This window comes from Heliconius melpomene, chromosome 18 (genome assembly GCF_056956725.1).
Source record: "Heliconius melpomene rosina isolate 202511_hmr_F chromosome 18, ASM5695672v1, whole genome shotgun sequence".
NCBI lineage: Eukaryota > Metazoa > Arthropoda > Insecta > Lepidoptera > Nymphalidae > Heliconius > Heliconius melpomene.
The window spans coordinates 2,616,745-2,637,664 of NC_140406.1; the positions used below are offsets into that span (position 1 = coordinate 2,616,745).

At 32.6% G+C, this 20,920-nt stretch overlaps 4 protein-coding genes and 1 non-coding gene across 11 annotated transcripts in view; 3 read left to right on the plus strand and 2 right to left on the minus strand.

Moving 5' to 3' along the window:
- Nucleotides 1-1,321: 1,321 nt before the first annotated feature.
- On the plus strand, nt 1,322-3,206 carry LOC146529171 (uncharacterized). Its single transcript, XM_085202076.1, has 2 exons — nt 1,322-1,493; nt 1,645-3,206. Exons 1-2 carry the CDS (start codon nt 1,359-1,361, stop codon nt 3,139-3,141), a joined length of 1,632 nt encoding a protein of 543 aa, XP_085058202.1. The 5' UTR covers nt 1,322-1,358; the 3' UTR covers nt 3,142-3,206.
- Nucleotides 3,207-6,912: 3,706 nt separating this feature from the next.
- Nucleotides 6,913-9,227, plus strand: LOC146529172 (catalase-like). Its single transcript, XM_085201715.1, has 2 exons — nt 6,913-7,068; nt 7,207-9,227. Exons 1-2 carry the CDS (start codon nt 6,934-6,936, stop codon nt 8,677-8,679), a joined length of 1,608 nt encoding a protein of 535 aa, XP_085057841.1. The 5' UTR covers nt 6,913-6,933; the 3' UTR covers nt 8,680-9,227.
- Nucleotides 9,228-9,354: 127 nt separating this feature from the next.
- LOC146529173 (catalase-like) lies at nt 9,355-13,035 on the plus strand. Of its 2 annotated transcripts, none has more exons than XM_085201713.1 (2): nt 9,355-10,946; nt 11,305-13,035. In XM_085201713.1, the coding sequence occupies exons 1-2, from the start codon at nt 10,761-10,763 to the stop codon at nt 12,775-12,777; spliced, it is 1,659 nt and encodes a 552-aa protein (XP_085057839.1). In that variant the 5' UTR covers nt 9,355-10,760; the 3' UTR covers nt 12,778-13,035. The 2 variants fall into 2 exon arrangements, with proteins under 2 accessions (XP_085057839.1, XP_085057840.1); XM_085201714.1 differs by having other exon boundaries at nt 9,355-10,105.
- Nucleotides 13,036-18,311: 5,276 nt separating this feature from the next.
- Nucleotides 18,312-18,383, minus strand: TRNAE-UUC (transfer RNA glutamic acid (anticodon UUC)). The gene has a single exon. It is a non-coding gene; the product is annotated as a tRNA-Glu (tRNA).
- A 1,497-nt stretch (nt 18,384-19,880) lies between these two features.
- Dh31 (diuretic hormone class 2) overlaps nt 19,881-20,920 on the minus strand; it is a 38,525-nt gene continuing 37,485 nt past the window's right edge. For all 6 annotated transcript variants that reach the window (XM_085202311.1, XM_085202310.1, XM_085202309.1 and 3 more), the window contains one exon: nt 19,881-20,388. In XM_085202311.1, coding sequence (XP_085058437.1) covers nt 20,259-20,388 — 130 coding nt within the window. In that variant the 3' untranslated portion in view covers nt 19,881-20,258. The remainder of the gene's footprint in view (nt 20,389-20,920) is intronic.

Genomic DNA, 20,920 nt, shown 5'->3' on the forward strand with positions numbered 1-20,920 from the left:
GCTATCTTTATCGGATGTTTCTAAAGACGGACAATCATAATCTAACCTCGCGCGAGAATAGCTCACGATCACGGCCAGACTACCTCATATTTACAGAAATCTGCAATGCTTGCGCCGCGCTGGTTTGTTTTGAGGGTTATTGTTTGTTTCCGTATATAAAAAAATATTTGTTTATTATTAAAATCCGTATTTTATTTTATTAATCGACTTTAAATTCCATGTGAAAGGGCAGGATATCTCTTTTTAGACCGAAAATAAATGCATAAAATACGTTTATATTAACTTAAAGGCCGTTTCTTATTGATTTCAACTTCCTTTTATAACACTATTTAAAGACGCTGGCAAACCCAAAATAATCGACCATTCAATGTGTTATTAGCATATAGTATTAAATTTCGCACTTCTGTCAGTTGTATTTCTTAATATTAATCCATTTTATGACTAAAACATGATGAATGTGGGTTTGGTGCTTGGGGTAATGTTTATTTTCATTGTCTCCCGCTCAGCTAAGAGCTAAGTCTAAAAAAAATGAAGACAGGAATCTCTTGACTAATGAATGTACTTACTTACTTGAATATTTTTTAAGCCTACCTTGCTATATGCGGGATACAGTATGAAGCTGAGGAAAATATATAAAGAAGTTAATTGTTGGTTAAGCAATTATCGATCATATAGGATCAGAATTTCTTTTTTAATAATAGTGTTTAATATACACGTTTGAAAGAGTATAAAAGCATGTTCAAAAACAAAATAAAATATTAACATTACATAATAATATTTTTTAACAAAAAATAAACGACTTCAACCGAACTATAACCAGAACCTACCTAAACTCTCACCAAACTACCCTTGAAGTGTATCCTTTCAATAAAAAAAGGAACATCGTAGTCGGTTAGTGTGATTCTCAGTTATTCATCTATGTCTTGCGCGCATATAACTTAACGAAAATTTAAGATTTATTTGATTTTGTCATGGATACCATTGTCAAAAATAGACCACATGAGAAGCACCAGCTTTGAAATAAAAGAAAGAGTTATCAAAATCGGTTCATCCAGTCAAACATTTTGAAATCACTAATTTTCAGTATTTTTGGAAAAGCATGCAGAGACATTTTTTATGAGAATAAATAATTATAATTTATTCACTTTTATTATCATTATCAATTATGACGAGATCAATTCTCGTCGAGATCCATTACTATATCGTATCGGAAAATATAGTAATTAAATAACATTAACCACCTGTTGTTATAAATATAGACAGATTTCACTACGATTTAATGATTCAAAATAATTGGAACACGGTCGATGTAGCTATCTATATAAGGCGGATGATACACGAGGTAACGCCCTTTCAGCATGCAGCGCGCTTTGTATTGTCTGTTGGTGCTCGCAGTAAAGAGTATCCTGTGCAGTGATTATGAATTATACGAGTACCTCAACAGAACAGATCCCGCGACCAGACAAATTTATGAGTTCGCGCTAGAGCACCCGGTATGTTTAATTAACATATTAAGATCTGTGTTGAGTAATTTAGAAGAGAGATGACCCTACCCGGCCTATATATATCAATCAAATATTATTTTACCTGCATTTGTATTAGTGAAAATTATTTTGTAATATTAATATTCGGATGTCTTTACAGAAACCTATTGGAGTGCATACTGTAAGCTCAGGGAAATTTGTTGAGATCCGGGAGTCTATTGCATTGAATTCAGATGCATTCTCTAATCCATACCATATTGACCTTTTCTCTCACGTTCATGCTGAAAGAATACCAGAACGAGTTAAGAACGCCGTAGGAACGTCAGCATTCGGTTATTTTAAAGTAACCAATGATGTTTCAAAGTATGTAAGCGCGGACTTATTCAACGGCGTGGGAAAGAAGACTCCTGTAGCTGTTCGGTTTTCTACATCTTTTCAAAATCTTGGAGGAGGTGAACTGGTTAGAGAATTGAAAGGATTTTCTGTTAAATTTTACTCAAGAGAAGGAAATTTTGATATTGTCGGAGCTAATTATCCTGTTTACTTCCATAGAGATCCTCTTGACTTTCCACATTTCTTACATGCATTGAAGAGAAATCCTAAGACTAACCTATACGATTATACTGCACGTTGGGATTTTGCAACTAAGAAGCCTGAACTTATTCATGCAACGTTGTGGCAACTTTCTGACTATGGTATACCAAACGGATACAGAAAAATGAACGGTTACGCCGTTCACACATATGAAATCAATAATAAGCACGGTGACATATATTTTGTCAAATTTAACTTTAGATCCGAACAAGGCATTGAAAACCTTTCGGATTATGAAGCACTAAATATTGCAAAACGGGATGCCGCTTACTATACTAGGGACTTGTATGACGCTATTGAGAATAAAACTTATCCTTCATGGAGGTTAGAAATGGATGTTATGACATTGGATGATATAAAAAAGGTGGATTATAATCCGTTTGAACTCACCAGGTTGTGGAAAAAGGGTACCTATCATACAGTGACTATAGGCCGACTAGTGTTAGATAGGAATGTCGATAATGTATTTAGAGTGAATGAACAGTTAGCCTTTAATCCAGGTAATTTAGTTCCTGGTATTCCTGGGCCTATGGATGCTCTCTTTAAATCCAGACGTAATTCATACCGTGACTCTCAAGTGTATCGTTTGAATGTTAATTCTAATAAAATTGAAGTAAATAGTCCTTTATATTGGAAAGTTTATAACCGTGATGGACGTCCACCAGTTAAGAGTAATATGAGAGATGCACCGAACTATTATCCTAATTCTTTTAACGGGCCAATACCGTTTGTTAACCCAAGCCGACCGAACCAGCGTTTTACAATATATGACACGAACGCTGTAGATTTAGCGCCTGCGTCGTATTTCTATAATCATTACTTAGATCGCGACCAACAAATGAGACTTGTTAATAACACGATACCTACGCTGGTACCAGCTCCTCCTGAAATACAAAGAAGGGTGATACGTCTTTTCACTTTGACAGATCCGGAGTTAGGTAGGAATGTTGCTGAAGCTCTTGAGGACGCTTTGAAGATGCCTCCACCTCCACCACCATGTGTATACAAGGTCCCAAGATATAAATTAGGAAATGTGAAGAAATATACACACTCGTACTATTAATTTGACATTGTTTTCACAGTTTTTAAAGTTAAATATTTATTCATAATAAATTATTTTTCAGAATATGATTATGTTTTTAATATGTAACCTTTATTTATATTTACTAAATTAAAATATTTTTGCTTAAGCTTAATTTAAAATAGCTTCAAATAATTCTGATGTAAACACCACGATATGCGATAACAATATGTAAACATCACGATTTACAGCCGTCGTATTGGACAGTTGTTTATGTTTTTAAAATGAAAATAATTTATTTTATAAGAAATTAAATATTTAATTAAATTAATTTAATGTTTTTTATACACTTAAAATATTTTATATATCTTATCAAGTAAATAGTTAAATAAAATATAATTACTAAAGAACCACTTTTATTATATACGGATAAATATATGCAATTTGCGTTTTCAAACAAATAAAAAAAAATTGGAATTAAAGCTATAGAAATGTATTTAAAAGTATTTAAGCATATTTCATATTAAATTTAAAACTACATATATACAATCAATATTTATTATTTATCTAAATGTAAATGTAAGTTTAAGATGTAATACTCCCTGAAATCTCGCAGTTTCAAACAAAAGATATTTTATGTTTGCGCTAGTTAAATAATGCCTTTAGTAGTGTACGCTTTAGGCTATAAGCAGTTCAACAAAAACAAGAACATATTTAAAGACATGTATATATTTTAGCGAAGTTTATACTTAGCGATTTACATTAATAAACCAGAATATATAATAAGATAACATTGTTCTAGGACTATTTCGAATGACGCATGGATCTTGATGAAAATAATAGACACAAATAATAGACACAATAATAAGCTTTTGCAGTGAACATAGTGCAAGCGTATAAGTGTCAAACTCGCTGATTGGCCCCAAACATTAATAAATTTGTTGAAATACCCGGCGTAAAAGTCTCAAATGACTATTTGACCCTTGTACGTTTAAATGAATGCTACATAGGCCCTTATGTTGGAACAAAAGTTTCTGTTTCTGTGCAAAAAATTCTATTTTTTAATAGCTGACCTGATAAATTATATTGATAGAATGCGTTTGGCATAAAAAAGTTGAAATTGCTAAATTGTTAGTTTGGTCCATATACGTAGGACCCATCGATTTCGTCATTCCGGTCAGTTCATAAATAATAAATTATTTTTAACAAAAAACTAGCCGACTTCCAACAACAAACTAAATTGTAAAAAAGCTTTTAAAAATAAAGGAAGATTTTATAATTTTGAAGTCTGTGTAATGTTGTTGGAGCATTAGCTTGACACGGTTTGTTAAAAAATAATGTATTTTACGATTTTATGTGATGGGTAGACCTTAAAAGGATGCTTCTCGACCGAGTACATAGTGGCTGTACTATTACTTACATAGTAGCTCCGAGCTTAATTTTGGCATACTCGTATACAAGAACATACATAAAAATATTCGCGGGAATTGAGAACCTTTCCTTTTTTAAAGTCGGCTGAAAATGATAACATCCTCTTTTTTGAAGTTGATTAAAAAGAAACGTAGTGATTGAGGAATCTCATATCTGACGAAAAGATTTAACAATGTTTTTCCTTGTAACTATTACAGTAAAAATAGTACAACTACTTAGGCCATCTATTAGTCTTCATCATCAGTTCCACGTCATCAATAAATTATGGTTTCCGAAAGCTTATACAGGAGTCTTTACATAAAATATTCAAATTCTTGTAAGTGTGCCAATAAAATAAAAGAGTTTCCTTAATTTCTTCAGGATCCCATCATCAGATCTTGACATGGTCACCATGGGACAAACCTTTCAAACAAAAAAAGAATTATCCATATCGGTTCAGGCGTATATATGGTGAACCGATTAACTAAAGAAAACTGTTATACTCCATACTAATATCAACACGTTTCACATATTGCCATGTTTCAAAATCTATGATTCCTTTAACAGACTCAGAATACATGTTATAATGTATTAAAACTTTTATTTTTAAGATCCCCTGCCTCAAAATGTCCGTGCATTTATGCATTGGATTTCCTGCATTTGCGTCAGGCATTTGGCATCCGGCATCCGGCATCCGGCATCCGGCATCCGGCATCCGGCATCCGGCATCCGGCATCCGGCATCCGGCATCCGGCATCCGGCATCCGGTATCCAGCATCCGGTACCCGGCATCCAGTATCTGACATCTGGTATTGTTTATTGTATTGTATTGTATTACATCGTATTGTTTTATATTGTATGGTATTGTTATTGTATTGCTATTGTATTGTATTGGCCTAAATAGGCCATCTATAGTCTTCATCATCAGTTCCAAAAAATACGAATAGCAATACGTTTCACAGATTGCCCCGTTTCAAAATGTACGGTTCTTTTAACAGACTCAGAAAGATTTACAATTTATTGTGAATTAAGACTTATTTTAATTTTGAGGGTACCTTCTCTTAAAAGGTCCGTGCATTTATGCATAGAATTTCCTGCATTTGCGTCAGGCATCCGGCATCGGGAAACCGGCATCCAGCATCCGGCATCCGGTATCCAGCATCCGGCATCCGGCATCCAGCATCCGGTACCCGGCATCCAGTATCTGACATCTGGTATTGTTTATTGTATTGTATTGTATTGTATTACATTGTATTGTTTTATATTGTATGGTATTGTTATTGTATTGTATTGGCCTAAATAGGCCATCTATAGTCTTCATCATCAGTTCCAAAAAATACGAATAGCAATACGTTTCACAGATTGCCACGTTTCAAAATCTATGGTTATTTTAACAGACTCAGAAAGATTTACAATTTATTGTAAATTAAGACTTATTTTTATTTTTAGGGTACCTTCCCTTAAAAGGTCCGTGCATTTATGCATAGAATTTCCTGCTTTTGCGTCAGGCACCCGGCATCGGGAATCCGGCATCCGGCATCCAGCATCCGGTACCCGTCATCCAGTATCCGCCATCGGGTATTGTTATTGTATGGTATTGTTTATTGTATGGTATTGTTTATTGTATGGTACGTCTACCGTCCGTGCATTTATGGATTGGAATTCCTGCCTTTGCATCAGGAATCCGGTATCGGGCATCCGCCACGCGGCATCCAGCGTCCGGCATCCGGCATCCGGTATCCAGCATCCGGTACCCGGCATCCAGTATCCGGCATCCGCTATTGGTTATCAGAAATTCGGCATACAGCATAAGGCATCTGGCATCCGGTATCTGGCATCTGTTATCGGAGGTACGGCACTCCAAACACGAATTCGCCATCATTCATCAACGGATGATGGCGACTTAATGGTGATATCAGATATTCGTCATCTCACATTTGTCATCCGTTATCCACCGTCACAGCTTTGAATTTAATTTTTTTAACATCAGCATCGGTATCCAGTTTCCGAAATGGATATGGCGAAAGGGCGACAGAGTGCGATGTCAGATATCCGTCATCTCGTCATCTGTTGTCCACCATTACAGGAGGTTTTTTTTAATAAGTGTATAACGTTCATTATGCAGAAATTATAAAAAAAAATTGCTTAGTTTGAATAATTAATAATAATTAACCTTGATATTATTAAACACTCTACTGATTGCGGCAGAAACGCTTAAAAGTATAATTTAAATTTATCTTTCCTGTGAGTAGTAGTAAAGGGATTTCTAATATCCGCAATTTTAAGCAGATTTCACCAATAATTACTATTAAAAAATTATACACACCTTAAAAAATTATACACATCTTACATACACCTACGATTAAAAAATTAAGCTGTCGTATATAAACCGTATATGGAATTCGAGGTAGAACCTTTTTCATAATGATGCTTGTCGTGTATTGTCTTCTAGTGTTCACAGTGAAAAATATAATGTGTGTTGATTATGAATTACTTGAATATTGCAACAGAACAGACCCTGCGACTCGACAACTTGTTGAGTTCGCTAAAGAGCACCCGGTACGTTATACTTTAGTCAAAAACTGATGTTATAAAAATCCTAAGTGGTTATTACAATTTTAAAACTATAAACTTTTTATATATATTTATAAATATATAATACATTTATAAATTAAAGTAAAATTATTTTACTTGCAGAAACCTGTTGGCATATTAACAACAAGTGCAGGAAAAATTGTGGAGATTCGAGAAAGTACCACAATAAATTCAGATGCGTTTTCCAATCCATATCATGTAGATCTTCTTACACATACGAACGCTGAAAGAATTCCTGAAAGAGTTGTGCACGCCAAAGGTACTGCAGCCATAGGTTATTTTGAAGTGACCCATGATGTTTCCAAGTACACGAAAGCCGATGTTTTTAACGGTATCGGTAAAAAGACACCAGTTTTGGGTAGATTCTCAACAATAGCTCAAAATGTAGGAGGGAATGATGTTATAAGAGAAACGAAAGGTTTAGCTGCAAAATTTTATACAAGAGAAGGAAATTTAGACTTTTTATGTATCCATTTTCCAATTTTTTTACATCGAGATCCACTTGTATTTACTCATATATCTCACTCGGTAAGGAAAAACCCCAAAACAAATATATTTGATTTCACTATGCGATGGGACTTTATTACAAAGGTTGTTGATACGTTCCATACGTTTATGTGGATATTTTCTGACTTTGGCCTACCTAACGGATATAGAAAAATGGATATATTTCCCATACATGTCTATGAAATTAATAACCAACAGGGTGATAAATATTTTGTTAAATTTAATTTTAGAACATTACAAGGCTTAGAAAACCTACCGTCTGATGTGGGCGCAGATATTTCAGCTCGAGATCCCGATTATTTCAGTCGTGATCTATACAATGCAATCGAAAATAAAAACTATCCAGCATGGGAATTGGAAATGGATGTTATGACTCTTGAGGATATTAAAAATCTCGATTACAATCCATTCGAAGTAACTACACTCTGGAAAAAAGGAACGTACCAGACAGTCAAAATTGGTCGTCTAGTATTTAATAAAAATCCGGACAATATGTTTAGATTTTCCGAGGAAAGTGCTTTTAATCCAGGTAATTTAGTGCCAGGTATCCCCGGACCTATAGATACGTTATTCCGTAGTAGACGATCATCATATCGGCAAACTCAAGTATTCCGTTTGGGAGTCAATCATAACAGGATGAGTGTAAATGCTCCACTCCATTGGAGTGTGTATGATCGTGATGGACTACCTCCATTAAAGAGCAACATGCGAGATGCACCAAACTATTATCCAAATTCGTTCAATGGTCCCGTACCGTACGTTGATCCTAGCCGACCAAAAGAAAGGCTTTCTGTGTATGAAGCTAATGCAGTGGATTTAGAATCAGTAAACTATTTCCTCAACCATTATTTAGATCAGAAACAGAGAGAAAGACTTGTCAACAATACGATACCCACGTTATTACCAGTTTCTCCAAAGTTACGTAGGAGAGTGATACGTTTATTTACACTAACTGATGCTGAATTAGGTAAAATGCTGGCATATTGTCTAAAGCGTGCCTTGAAAGTACCACCACCCCCGCCCCCACAAGTATTAAAGGCCCCTACGTGTATGCATGAAGAACTCTAAGAATTTTCCTTATTTTGGATAGGTTGTTCTATCATTAAATTATACTACAACTTATTCAGGTCGACATTGTAATTGAGTAGGTCCATTTATTTGTGCTTAAACAAATCTATATAAATATAAAAGGACATGTTCCCACTAACTGAGGCAAGACGCATGCACTGCCGTAACGGCTGATAATAGAAACGTGAAATTTGGACAGATGTTTATTTTCGTAATCTGGACATCCACTAAGATGGGATTTTGAAAAATTTTAACCCTAAAGGGATGAAATAGGGGTTGAAAGTTTGTGTGGAAAAAAATTTAAAACCGGCACCGATTTTTATAACATTTGAAATTTTGGGCTCTTAAAAATATTTCATTGAACACAAAAACCACGAAGGTTTTTAAAGATTCACACTCTAAAGGGTGCAAATAAGCGGGTGAAGCTGCGCTCGTGCGCTAGTAATGTATATAAATGTGACAATAAAATTAAGGTGACAATTTTTATTTTATTATGATTTTGTACCGATTTTAAATGATTAATCATACAAAATATATTATAAAACCAATATATTATTATTACTTTACTTATTTAATTTTGGTTATTTTGTGAAATGTTTGAAAGTTATAAACAATTAGGTACAGTTATGATACCTATAGAGAACTCACGATCTCATATTTTGTCAAGCAATTTTTTTGTACATTTTAAATGTGTAATAACACCTCTATCTGGGGTTTTATATACTTTTAGTACCTGGCACCTTTTAGATATATTTTTGTTGTCTTACGAGTTTTTTTTTACAGAATGAACAAAGAAATCTAAAGAAAGAGCAAACATATTTATATATTTTTTTAGTTTCAGGTATATTAGCGCTTGTACTATAGTGGAATTCAAATGGGAAAGTAAAAGGGAACTTAGTGTCTTTAGGGTAATTAGGGAAAGTGAGGATCAAAACATCTTATATTTCAATCTCCACTTTCTATATAATTTTTGAAAAATTATGTGTTGTGTGGCTGATCGTCGCGTTTACTCAGCATAATTTAAACATGATCATTTTCTTGAACAGGAATCGTATCCCATGGCCATGGCCAATTAATTTTTTTTATTATTTATGCCTAAATAAAATGTTCATAAAATTAGCCTCAATTACCTAATACATACAAATAATTACGAACTATTTAAAATTTTTTAGTTTAAAAGTAAAGTTAATAGTAAAGGGATTTCTATTGTTCGTAACATAAACAGATTATACCAGCAATTCTATGACCAATTATGCTTATTACAAAACGGTTGCTGTATATAACGTATACATTATACGAGGTAATGCCTTTTCAATATGATCCTCGTCGTGTTTTGTTTTTTTGTGTAAATTGCGAATTACTTGAATATTGCCAGAGACCAGATCCTGCGACTTGACAGCTGCTTGAGTTCGAGAGAGTGCACCCGGTATGCCGTGTTTTATGATATTAAAATATTTTCATTGCCTTGCACTCAGATTTGAATAATAAAAACTTGTGTACATATTCATTTTTAAGTTATTAAAATTTAAGTATTTTTTGCAACAAGTAGAAAGAATCATATTTTGTTTGTGTAATGTGTGTGTAATTAAAACTTTTTTTTGTAATGATTTGTTCGTTTCTATATTATTATTTATAATTAAAGCACTTATTTTACTTGAACAGACCTGTTGGCATACTAACAACAAGCGAAGGAAAGATTGTTGAGGTTCGAGAAAGCATTACAATAAACTCGAATGCGTTGTCTAATGCATATTATGTAGACTTTTTAAGACATACCCAAGCTGAAAGAATTCCTTAAAGATTTATGATGTTTTTAAGTGATCGAACGGAGATGGTTTAAACGGTATCAGCGATAAATCACGAATATTGGGTAGTTTTGCAATGATGGTCTTAATTATTAACGCTTAAACTAAAATGTTGTTGAAATTAAATACAATTACTTAATACATATAATAATATACGCAAAGCACCAGAAGCGTAAAAAAATAAGATTTAAACGGAAGGGATTTCTAATGTTCGTAATTTTAGATAGATTTCACCGGCAATAATAATTATATATAATTAATTATTTTTATTAGAACATGGCCGTTGTATATAAGGTAAATATTACGCAAGGCAACGCCTCTTTCAATATGATGCTTGTCGTGTATTGTCTTCTAGTGTTCACAGTGAAAAATATTGTGTGTGTTGATTATGAATTACTTGAATATTGCAACAGAACAGATCCTGCGACTCGACAACTTGTTGAGTTCGCTAAAGAGCACCCGGTACGTTATATTTTAGTTTACGAAAGAAAATGTTACTTGCCGTGCACTTGGAGTTCAATAATATAAACCTTATGTTAATCTTTATTTTTATGTCATTATATTAATTTATTTTTGCAACAACTACAAAAAATAATACTTTTTAGATAACGTATAATAATTCGGACGCTACGGATTTTCCGCTACGTTCAAATTTTTAAACGTTTTCTAAAAGTGTTTTTCTTTCCTAAGAGTGTAAAAAAAACACTTTAAAATTTTTAAAAGTAAAAAGAATAATATGTAATGAATATTTTTTTGGAATAAATTATTTGTTTTTGTTTCTGCTTTTTTATAAATAAAATATATTTTTTTTAACTTGTAGAAACCCGTTGGCATACTAACAACGAGTATTGGAAAATTCGTAGAAATTCGAGAAAGTACTACACTAAACTCGGATGCGTGGTCTAATCCATATCATGTAGACCTTCTAACGCATACCAACGCTGAAAGAATTCCTCAAAGAATGGTGCACGCTAGAGGTACTGCAGCCATAGGTTATTTTGAAGTAACCCACGATGTTTCTAATTATACGAAAGCAGATGTTTTTAATGGAATCGGTAAAAAAACACGAGTTTTGGGTCGATTCTCTTCACTGGTGCAGAGTGTAGGAGGAAACGATCTAGCTAGAGAAGTAAAAGCGTTAGCTACCAAGTTTTATACTAGAGAAGGCAATTTAGACTTTTTAAGCAACCATTTGCCAGTTTTCTTTATCAGAGATCCACTTGAGTTTCCAATTTTATCTCATGTGCTGAGAAAAAATCCTAAAACTAATATATTAGATTATTCTATACGTTGGGATTTTGTCACAAAAGTCGCTGATATGTTCCATGCGTTTATGTGGATGTTGTCTGATTTTGGAATACCAAATGGATATAGAAAAATGGATGTATTTCCTATTCATGTGTATGAAATTAATAACAAAAATGGTGAAAAACATTTTGTTAAATTTAATTTTAGAACATTACAAGGCTTAGAAAACCTACCGTCTGATGTAGCCGCAGACATTTCAGCTCGAGACCCCGACTACTATATTCGTGATCTATACAATGCAATCGAAAATAAAAACTATCCAGCATGGGAATTAGAAATGGATGTCATGACTCCGGAAGATATTAAGAATCTCAATTATAATCCATTTGAAGTAACTAGACTCTGGAAAAAAGGGACATACCATACAGTGAAAATAGGCCGTCTAGTATTTAATAAAAATCCGGACAATATGTATAGATTCTCTGAGGAAAGCGCCTTTAATCCATTTAATTTAGTGCCAGGTATCCCCGGACCTATGGATACACTATACCGTAGTAGACGAGCATCATATCGACAAGCTCAAGTATTCCGTTTGGGAGTCAATCATAACAGGATGAGTGTAAATGCTCCACTCCATTGGAGTGTGTATGATCGTGATGGACTTCCTCCATTAAAGAGCAACATGCGAGATGCACCAAACTATTATCCAAATTCGTTCAATGGTCCCGTACCGTACGTTGATCCTAGCCGACCCAAACAAAGGTTTTCTGTATATGAAGCCAACGCAGTCGATTTAGGATCAGTCAACTATTTCCTCAACCATTATTTAGATCAGGAACAAAGAGAAAGACTTGTTAATAATACGATAGCCACGTTATTACCAGTTTCTCCAAAGTTACGTAGGAGAGTAATACGGCTATTTACGCTAACTGATGCTGAATTAGGTAAAATGTTGACATATTGTCTGAAGCGCGCTTTGAAAGTACCATCGCCGCCGCCACCACATGTGCTAAAAGCTCCTTCATATAAACATGAAGAACTTTGAGTTTTGTTCTTGTTTTTAATTTATTTTAACTTATTCAAGATTTCGTTGTTTAAAGAAATTTAAGTCGACTGATATTTAAACAAATATAAATTACGTATGATTTGAAAATACAATCAAAAGCATACATTATTATTTAAAACGGAAGAATTATACGAACAAAATGAAACAAACAACTTTGGTGATAATTATATTAGTAAATATAAAATCATATGATTTTGTGCTATATTTAATAAAAAATCAAAAATTTTAATTTTTTTACTTAATCTTTCATTTTTTTATTATTTTATACTGTGCTGTATTCTAATATATTTTTATTAATTGAAACGTCTTGGCTGCTCTACCAGCAAGTGTATTACACTACTGCATTTACTATATCTACACTTTATTTATATATATTTTTCTGTAAATTAAAAACTAAGTCTTAGTTAAGTCAAAATATTATGGGTGTAGTTTAAAGCACAGCGCCGTGGCCATATAGATTATGCAAATAGCGATCTATAAACGATGGGTTGTTCCGTGCCCGTTGTTTTGGAAACACTCTGCCCACTCTGCTGGAAGGTTGCCTGCAAGCTCGCGAGCTTGTGAATAGATTTTATTTTTACTCTTAATAGGCTGTCAAGCTTTATTTCGGTAAAAAATATTTTTAGTACATATAAAATGGCGGGATGGGAAGTTAGACGTGAAATGCAATTTGTGTTGTTATTTTACATATAACTTTGCATTTAAAATTAAAATAATTAATATAAACGTTTTCGGAAAAAATATAATAAATTTTCCACCTCTCTGTCATAGTTATAATTAATTAATTACTGATCGCTTTGTAATATATTTATAGAATTATTAATTATAATTCCAACATTTCGTCGACATTTATAATCGAGTGGGGCGAAATGGAAATGACAGGTGTCTACAATTTAATATATCACTGCTCGTGAAAACATAAATGCTACTCAATTTTAATTCATTTATTAATTTTTTTTTTAATCTGCCTGGTAAACAAATAGGGGACCTAATAATAGTGTTCTTCATAGTTTATTTTGATCTTATGTTATGGAACTAGAAAATTATACTTTGTCCAAAATATATTTCAATAGTGTTTCAATTACTGTGGCAAATAACCTCTTGAAATACATATTGAGGTCATATTTTCATATGAGTGAGTCGGAATGAAAAACGTGGATCGAATGCAACCGAGCTCGGCTAATTCAACGTCTAAAAATAGTTCGTCAATGTGAAACCTTCAAGAGATTTTCAAATTTCTAAATAAAATAGTTTTTAATTAAACCCGAATATAATTATACAAAAATAAATAATAATTATTAATCACTATTTCCTTATAATTTGATGAATCATATTAGATTATCTCGTCAGACGAGAAACGTGAAAATATATGTGTTTTTTTTTGGGTTCCGTACCTTAATGGTAAGAACGGAACCCTCATTAAAGGGACATAAGTCAATGCAATCAGATATTTAAATTTTTCTGCACTTGTTCTAATAATATGTCGAATATTCATATTTTAAAATACTAATTAAATAGTAGTATTTATATTTAATTTTAAATGAAGTCATTTAATAATAATGTTTCAACAAACGAAGCGAATAAAATAGCTATAGCTAATTCAATCATTCGCGGTTACAGCTTTACGGGAATAGAGCTTTAGACACATGTGTGTTTGTGAAACAATAGGCTTGTACGACACGAGGCAAACATATAGGCTTTATGGTTTATTTAATTATGTTATAATTATGCTATATAGGTGCTTTACTTTTATCGCGTAATTTGGGACCATTCCATTCCGATTTTTCATTTACTTTATTTTTTTATTTGATTTTGACAGAATATAACAGCGGTGGGATCAAATCAGAATTAAAGTTTACTTTTTATAACTAAGTACAGGTAAGTCTGATGAGTTATGCTTTTTTGTATAAAATTCCTTTTTTTTTTGAGGATGCAATGGAATTCCTGAAAAAAAAATTAAAAATATTATAAATAAATAAATTATAAAAAAAATATATATCAAAATTAGTACTTAATAAAAATTTTTATTAGGTAAATATTAATTTTGATTCAATATTTATATTTGGTTACATTTGAATTCTGGAAAATCTATTAAATTAGGCATTTTTATGTCAAAATCATAGCTTCTTTATTCCATACATTGAATAGTTTAGAGTCGAGAGTATTATAATAGTAATTTATTTTTATTGATGATTATATCATTGGCTGTGGTAACTTCCAAATTAAATTTATATTAAATTATTTAGGTATTTCTTTAACATTTTAAGAAAACAAAAAATTATAAAGACATCTTTATTATTTACCATATACTTGCAACTACTCGCATAAACCAAAGCTGTTACTCGAGGTCGTAAAACACATTCGGTACTAAAGAACACTGATATAGCTCACTAAAAGAACATTTCTAAAGATAGAATTTCTCTTAGCAGATTTATCTCCAGTTTTACTACACAACATAATTTAGACATAATATAAAAAAGGGAATTATAAATAAAACAGAGACGTATCATTTATCAAAATCGCTGACTTACACTTTTACGCCGTTTTTTTGAAGACGGGTATAATAGTTTTGGACTAAATAATAAATAATAAATTTTAATATAGCCTAACTTGTAGATATTTCCGTTACATCATTCCTTCAAATGGAAATCGAACTCACAACCATTATGTTAACAGTAAGACTCGGTCTCAATGCACCGTAATCGTGTGTCTTTATATTAAAGCAACAAGTTAAAATTATGAAGTTTTATTTTCTCTACCCTACAATACCTTGAGATCTTATAAAAGCTCAACAACGCCGACTGATAGTTCGAACGCCAAATTAAGTAAATATCATAGTTTCCTTTTTCTTTACATTACAAAAAATTTAACACTCAGGTGGATAAATGCTTAGTTTTCGGATTTAATTAAAAACATTTGAATTTATGTTGGTAAGCCGTCGTGGCCCAGACTCACGAGCTTGCGATTTAGACACGACGGTTGTGGATGTCGATTCCCTCTTGGGGGAATGAAATATTTAATATTTTCTTTTCCTTGCTCTCGTAACGAAGTAAAGGGCGACGTTGAGTTTCGCCATTCATCACGTAGTGTCTCAAGAGTTCGCAGGAAAGTAGGGAAGTGTCTGAATAAGGGATGGGGTGTCTTTAATACTAGACTCTCAGGTCAGGCAAACTCTGCTATGTGCAGGATACAGCGTGAGGTAAAAATTCAAAATAACAATTATTAATTATTATTATAACATTTTTTTTATTTTTTTTAAATTTAGCCTTATGGAAAAACAGTTTTTGTGATATAAAAAAGTACTTTTAGATGTGTATAACATTTTTTGATATAACTTAAGAAAAACCTTATTCTTCTTATAGACCTTATTCTTCTTATATGTATTAAAGTGAAAAGTCTAGATAAAGAAGTAAACGCTTCCACCATTATATAATACCGGTAGTAATAAAATAGATTTTCTATTTTTATCAAGTCCTTAGATAAAAACGGTCAATCACACGATTGGATGCTCAGTTTTCCACGCTTCATTTGTCAATGTCGTACTATATAGGTGTCGTACTGTATGTAATATGTAGGTACCGATAGCATCGAAGGGTCTGTCTGTGTATATTTGTTAGTTCTTTTAAAGTAGAGTGTAATTAAATTAATGGAACTAGGTATGTTGAAGAATAATGGATTCTTTTGTACTTATATAATTTGGATGGGATTAAAAGGCACTGTAAAAAAATAATGAATATTGTTTATATTTTTTTTAGCTCCACACGTAGCTCACATTTAGCTGAGTGGTCAAACTAGTGGAATCTAGTGTTAAGACACTCCGTTAATTATTTATCGTACATTTTTCGAGAAATTTCGAGTTAGTAAGCTTGGTGCTCTGTCTTGTTATTCAATAAAAAATGTAGGGGCACATCTATATATATTTTAAAATTTGTCTACTACATCTTTACGCTTTTACCAGGATATACATTGGATCCTTGGTGTTATGACACTAATTTTCTGACAATCTCCCCTTTTTTCAAGACATTGAATGGTAAAAGGCGAAGAAACGCAAACAATATAAATATAATCATTTCCACAATCATCGTTTTTATAGTAATTAAGACACTTTCTCAAACGTCAGCTTAGGTACATAATAATTATTAATAAATAATGATAATCTATACTAATATAATAAAGCGGAAGAGTTTGTTTGTTTGTTTGTTTGTTTGTTTGTTTGTTTGTTTGTTTGTTTGTTTGTTTGTTTGTTTGTTTGTTTGTTTGTTTGTTTGTTTGTTTGTTTGTTTGTTTGTTTGTTTGTTTGTTTGTTTGAACGCTAAGATCTCTGGATCTACTGGATCGATTTACTTTGTTTTTGTTTTGTATGAAAGCTGCATTCTTCAGAAGTGCTATAGGCTATATAACATTACATGACACATATATCCTAATAAATTAAAATACTTTCTAATTTGACATGCAATTTATTCTGCCATGTTAATAACAACCGTCGTCGCTACGCGACCGCGTTCGTTACCGCGTCATTTTGATATTCATCCTTATGAAAATAAATATAATAGTCACTTTTAGCATTTCATCTAGATTGAAATTATATTTCTGTAGAAATTATATTCTTATATTTCAAGCAGGCGTAGCCGCGTCCGGGTCCGCTAGTGTAATATAAAAGTGTACAAGAAACGTTATGTCAAGATGAAAAAAATATATAAATAACTGAAAGAGAAAACTCGTGTGACGAAAGCTGTTCGAAAATATATGAAACAAAAGCTAATCGACTACGAACGTCGCGATGATGTACGAGTCGGCTTACCCAGTACTATACACAAATAGACCTTAATTGAAACTCCAGACTGCAATTCGATTTCGTTTTGTGTTATTTATTGAGAACTGTATTGCAGACTATATAATAACGAATCTAGTTTTGACTCGCATATAGGAGAGTAACCGGTGTAAAGAACACTCCGTTTTCCTCGTTCCGCCGGCCTACGTGTATAGTCGCGGTACTAAACGCCGTACACTGTCTACCTCAGCTCTATTATACCGCTTTGAATAAATAGCAATATCAGCAAATAAAACTATTGTCCCACTTTATTATCTGATTTTCTAGGTTTTTTAAATATTGATCGTAGAAATATTCGAATTATAAAAAAGAAGTACTCAATTAGTTAATAAATTGACAAGTCATTGATTAAATAAAAATATGTAGGTAGAATAATAATAATAAAATCTTTATTTTCATCTCACAAAGGTCAACTTGGCCATAATAAATACATAATTGACGAAGAAACCAGAGGTGAATAGTAAAAAGCCAGTGTGAGAGACCGGTGTCCATACTGTAACAGGCCTAATCAAATAGAGTGGTTTCAGATAGAGAAATAAATTGGTTGTTTTTAAGATATTTATTTTGAAAAAAATTCCAAGGTATTGCAGAAATATCAGGATCACATTGATCTAAGAAAGAAAAGAAGAATAATGGATATTATAATTATACTAAAAAATAAAGGAAACAGACCTGCAAACAATTCCCGTACCGGGAATCGAACCCGAGCCTCCTGGGTGAAAGCCAGGTATCCTAGCCACTAGACCATACGGGATACTACATATTGAATTGAAATTAAAATACATAATTAAATTAATATAGGAGTATCTAAATTATTAACAAAAACATTACACATTAAAAATATTTTTTTCTCGTCTCAGATGTTTCAAAACGATCAAATATCAAAATTATATACGCATTTTTTCATGATTTAACAAATTTATTTATTACATTAAACCGTAAAATAACACAAACCAAATTGAAGTTATGATTATAAAACATGTAAAAACAAAAAAATCTGGTTAGAATGCCATCTTGCTATACATTTATAAGTTACTTAAATAAATACTTTAAAAAGTTTACTTTTATTAAGTTTTATATAAGGAAGTATAGAGGGCGCTTTTAATTACTATGTACTTCAACTATTTTACCGACAGATGACGCTAGCTACTTTTAAAAACATTTCATTTTATATTTTGTAACTACTAAGGACAAATGAAATAAATATTTTTTTCATAATATATTTGCATATATAATAGTAATATTTATATATTCTGTTACATAAAATATGAAGAAAAATAAAATATTTACTACACATTTATTTAGTAAATTAAAAATGCTGAGATATCTCAATGCGTTATTTTTTTATATGGCTTTGCTTTGGCGTTTGTTTTATCAATGCTATCTTGTTATCCTAATTTAAACTAGAACATGTTACTTCAGTAGGTACTATTATTGGTAGAAATCTAAGTATTCGTACAATCTAGCTGAGTTACAAGATGGCGTTGTACACGTAATAATAATTCTGCCAAAGTAAGGACCTACATCATTATAAATATGTGTTTAAAAAATTCTGAAAACAAAATATGATCAGGATATTCCACATGCTGTGCACGGCGGGTGGAGCTGATAGAAGCTATGTTGTTCAGGTATTTTTTTTGTGAACGAAATCAGATGGTGGCAGGCTTTTAATATTTAAGTACTAGGCGTGAAGTCATTGATGCCTAATACTTATGGTATGGATGAAAATCGTGCACCAGTCCGTTTGACGGCCGCAAGCCGAGGTTCGAGTTCCGCAGGGGCGCCCTACAGTCGTCAACTTCCTCACAGGCAGCCACATAGTGCTTGAAGCTTGAATTTCTTCAGGGACAGAGTACAGTATCCCATATTAAATATTTTATATTATATCTATTTCTCGTCATATTAAATACTTTATTTCGTCTAGTGGGAATCGAACCCACAACCGGTCGCGTTTACAGTCGCATGCTTGTGCCCCTGCGCTCTGAGACTTGCCTGGGGAGAATTTCAATTTAGTTTCTTTACCTACATAGAACGTAGTGTTAACGATATTTCTCTCTTTTCGGCAGTAAGCATTTCTAAAAGTAGGATTCGAACCTTTTCTTCGATGCTACAGTTTAAAGTTAATACAACTAACTAATAGTTAAAGATGAGGACATTAAAAAACTTCATAATTTTTGTACTGCTGTTTGATATTTTTGACTTTATTTCGAAACATGAAGAGACAGTCTTAAATTAAAAAGAGTAACGCAAATAAAGTTATGTAAATATGTATATTCTTTATTAATAACAATATTTCTAGACAGGAGGTACTTAAATTAGACTAGAATTATTTTAACATAGGAAGATAGTACATAGATTTAATTAGTAACTTCTAAAACTACAGCTGGGTTGTACACTGAGTACATTTTAATTACAAGAGACCAAAAGTTTATTTTGAAATGTCTAATATTGATGAAGAAGGAAGTGTGACGACAGATGATTATATGAGATCATTTTATCGACTATGACTAGAATACTAAGTTTTATGAACTTCTAAATGGATATAGGCCGATCGAGTCTATGACGGATAAATTTAACAAGCATATAAATATTTAGAGTAAAAGGTAGCTTTAGACTATTGTAAAGTAATTTAGTGGATGTCGCGTCGCCTCCTTCCAGGTCCGCCGGCGAAGTTGGCCGCGGCCAGCCCCATGAGATGCTTGGCCTGGAGAGCTCCGGAGTAGCCACGGTTGAGACCCAAGTCGAGAGCACGCTTGTCACTGGAAAAGATACATTATTGTAACTTTATTGTTATTGTATATATATATTCGTATTACATAAATCAGACAAGTCCAATCAAACAAGATTACTTATTAAAATATAATAGTAGCTTACACGCCGGTACGGCATACAGTTACGGCGTTGAATTCCGCCACTCAACACGCACTGCCTCCAGAATCCGGCGAAAAGGGGGGAAGGAGTGTCTTAACACTGAGTTCCCTCTGTCTACCCTGCTGTGTGCGGGGGTACAGAGTGAAGCTGTACAGAGTGAAGAAGGAGGATAATGAAATGACTTATCTAGGTTACTGGGCAAGCTGCTAATTTCCAATCAATATCTGCGTATTTAAATTATTTATTATGAGTTGTGTGGTTGCGGTTGTGAAGCCTCATATAATCAACACTATTGTTTGTTGAAGATTGAAATTCACATAGCCACATGGTTTATAGACATATACAAATATTGAATGTGGTTATAGATTTCCTATTGTAGTATTATTAATAATGTCAATCTCTTCCTGAACTATATTTTTT

Excerpts from the sequence above, each read along its gene's own strand:
- LOC146529171 (XM_085202076.1), top strand. The coding sequence starts at position 1,359 with ATGCAGCGCGCTTTGTATTGTCTGTTGGTGCTCGCAGTAAAGAGTATC. Across the intron at positions 1,494-1,644 it reads AGTTCGCGCTAGAGCACCCG|AAACCTATTGGAGTGCATAC; the intron begins GTATGTTTAATT and ends ATGTCTTTACAG.
- LOC146529172 (XM_085201715.1), top strand. The coding sequence starts at position 6,934 with ATGATGCTTGTCGTGTATTGTCTTCTAGTGTTCACAGTGAAAAATATA. Across the intron at positions 7,069-7,206 it reads AGTTCGCTAAAGAGCACCCG|AAACCTGTTGGCATATTAAC; the intron begins GTACGTTATACT and ends TTTTACTTGCAG.
- LOC146529173 (XM_085201713.1), top strand. The coding sequence starts at position 10,761 with ATGGCCGTTGTATATAAGGTAAATATTACGCAAGGCAACGCCTCTTTC. Across the intron at positions 10,947-11,304 it reads AGTTCGCTAAAGAGCACCCG|AAACCCGTTGGCATACTAAC; the intron begins GTACGTTATATT and ends TTTAACTTGTAG.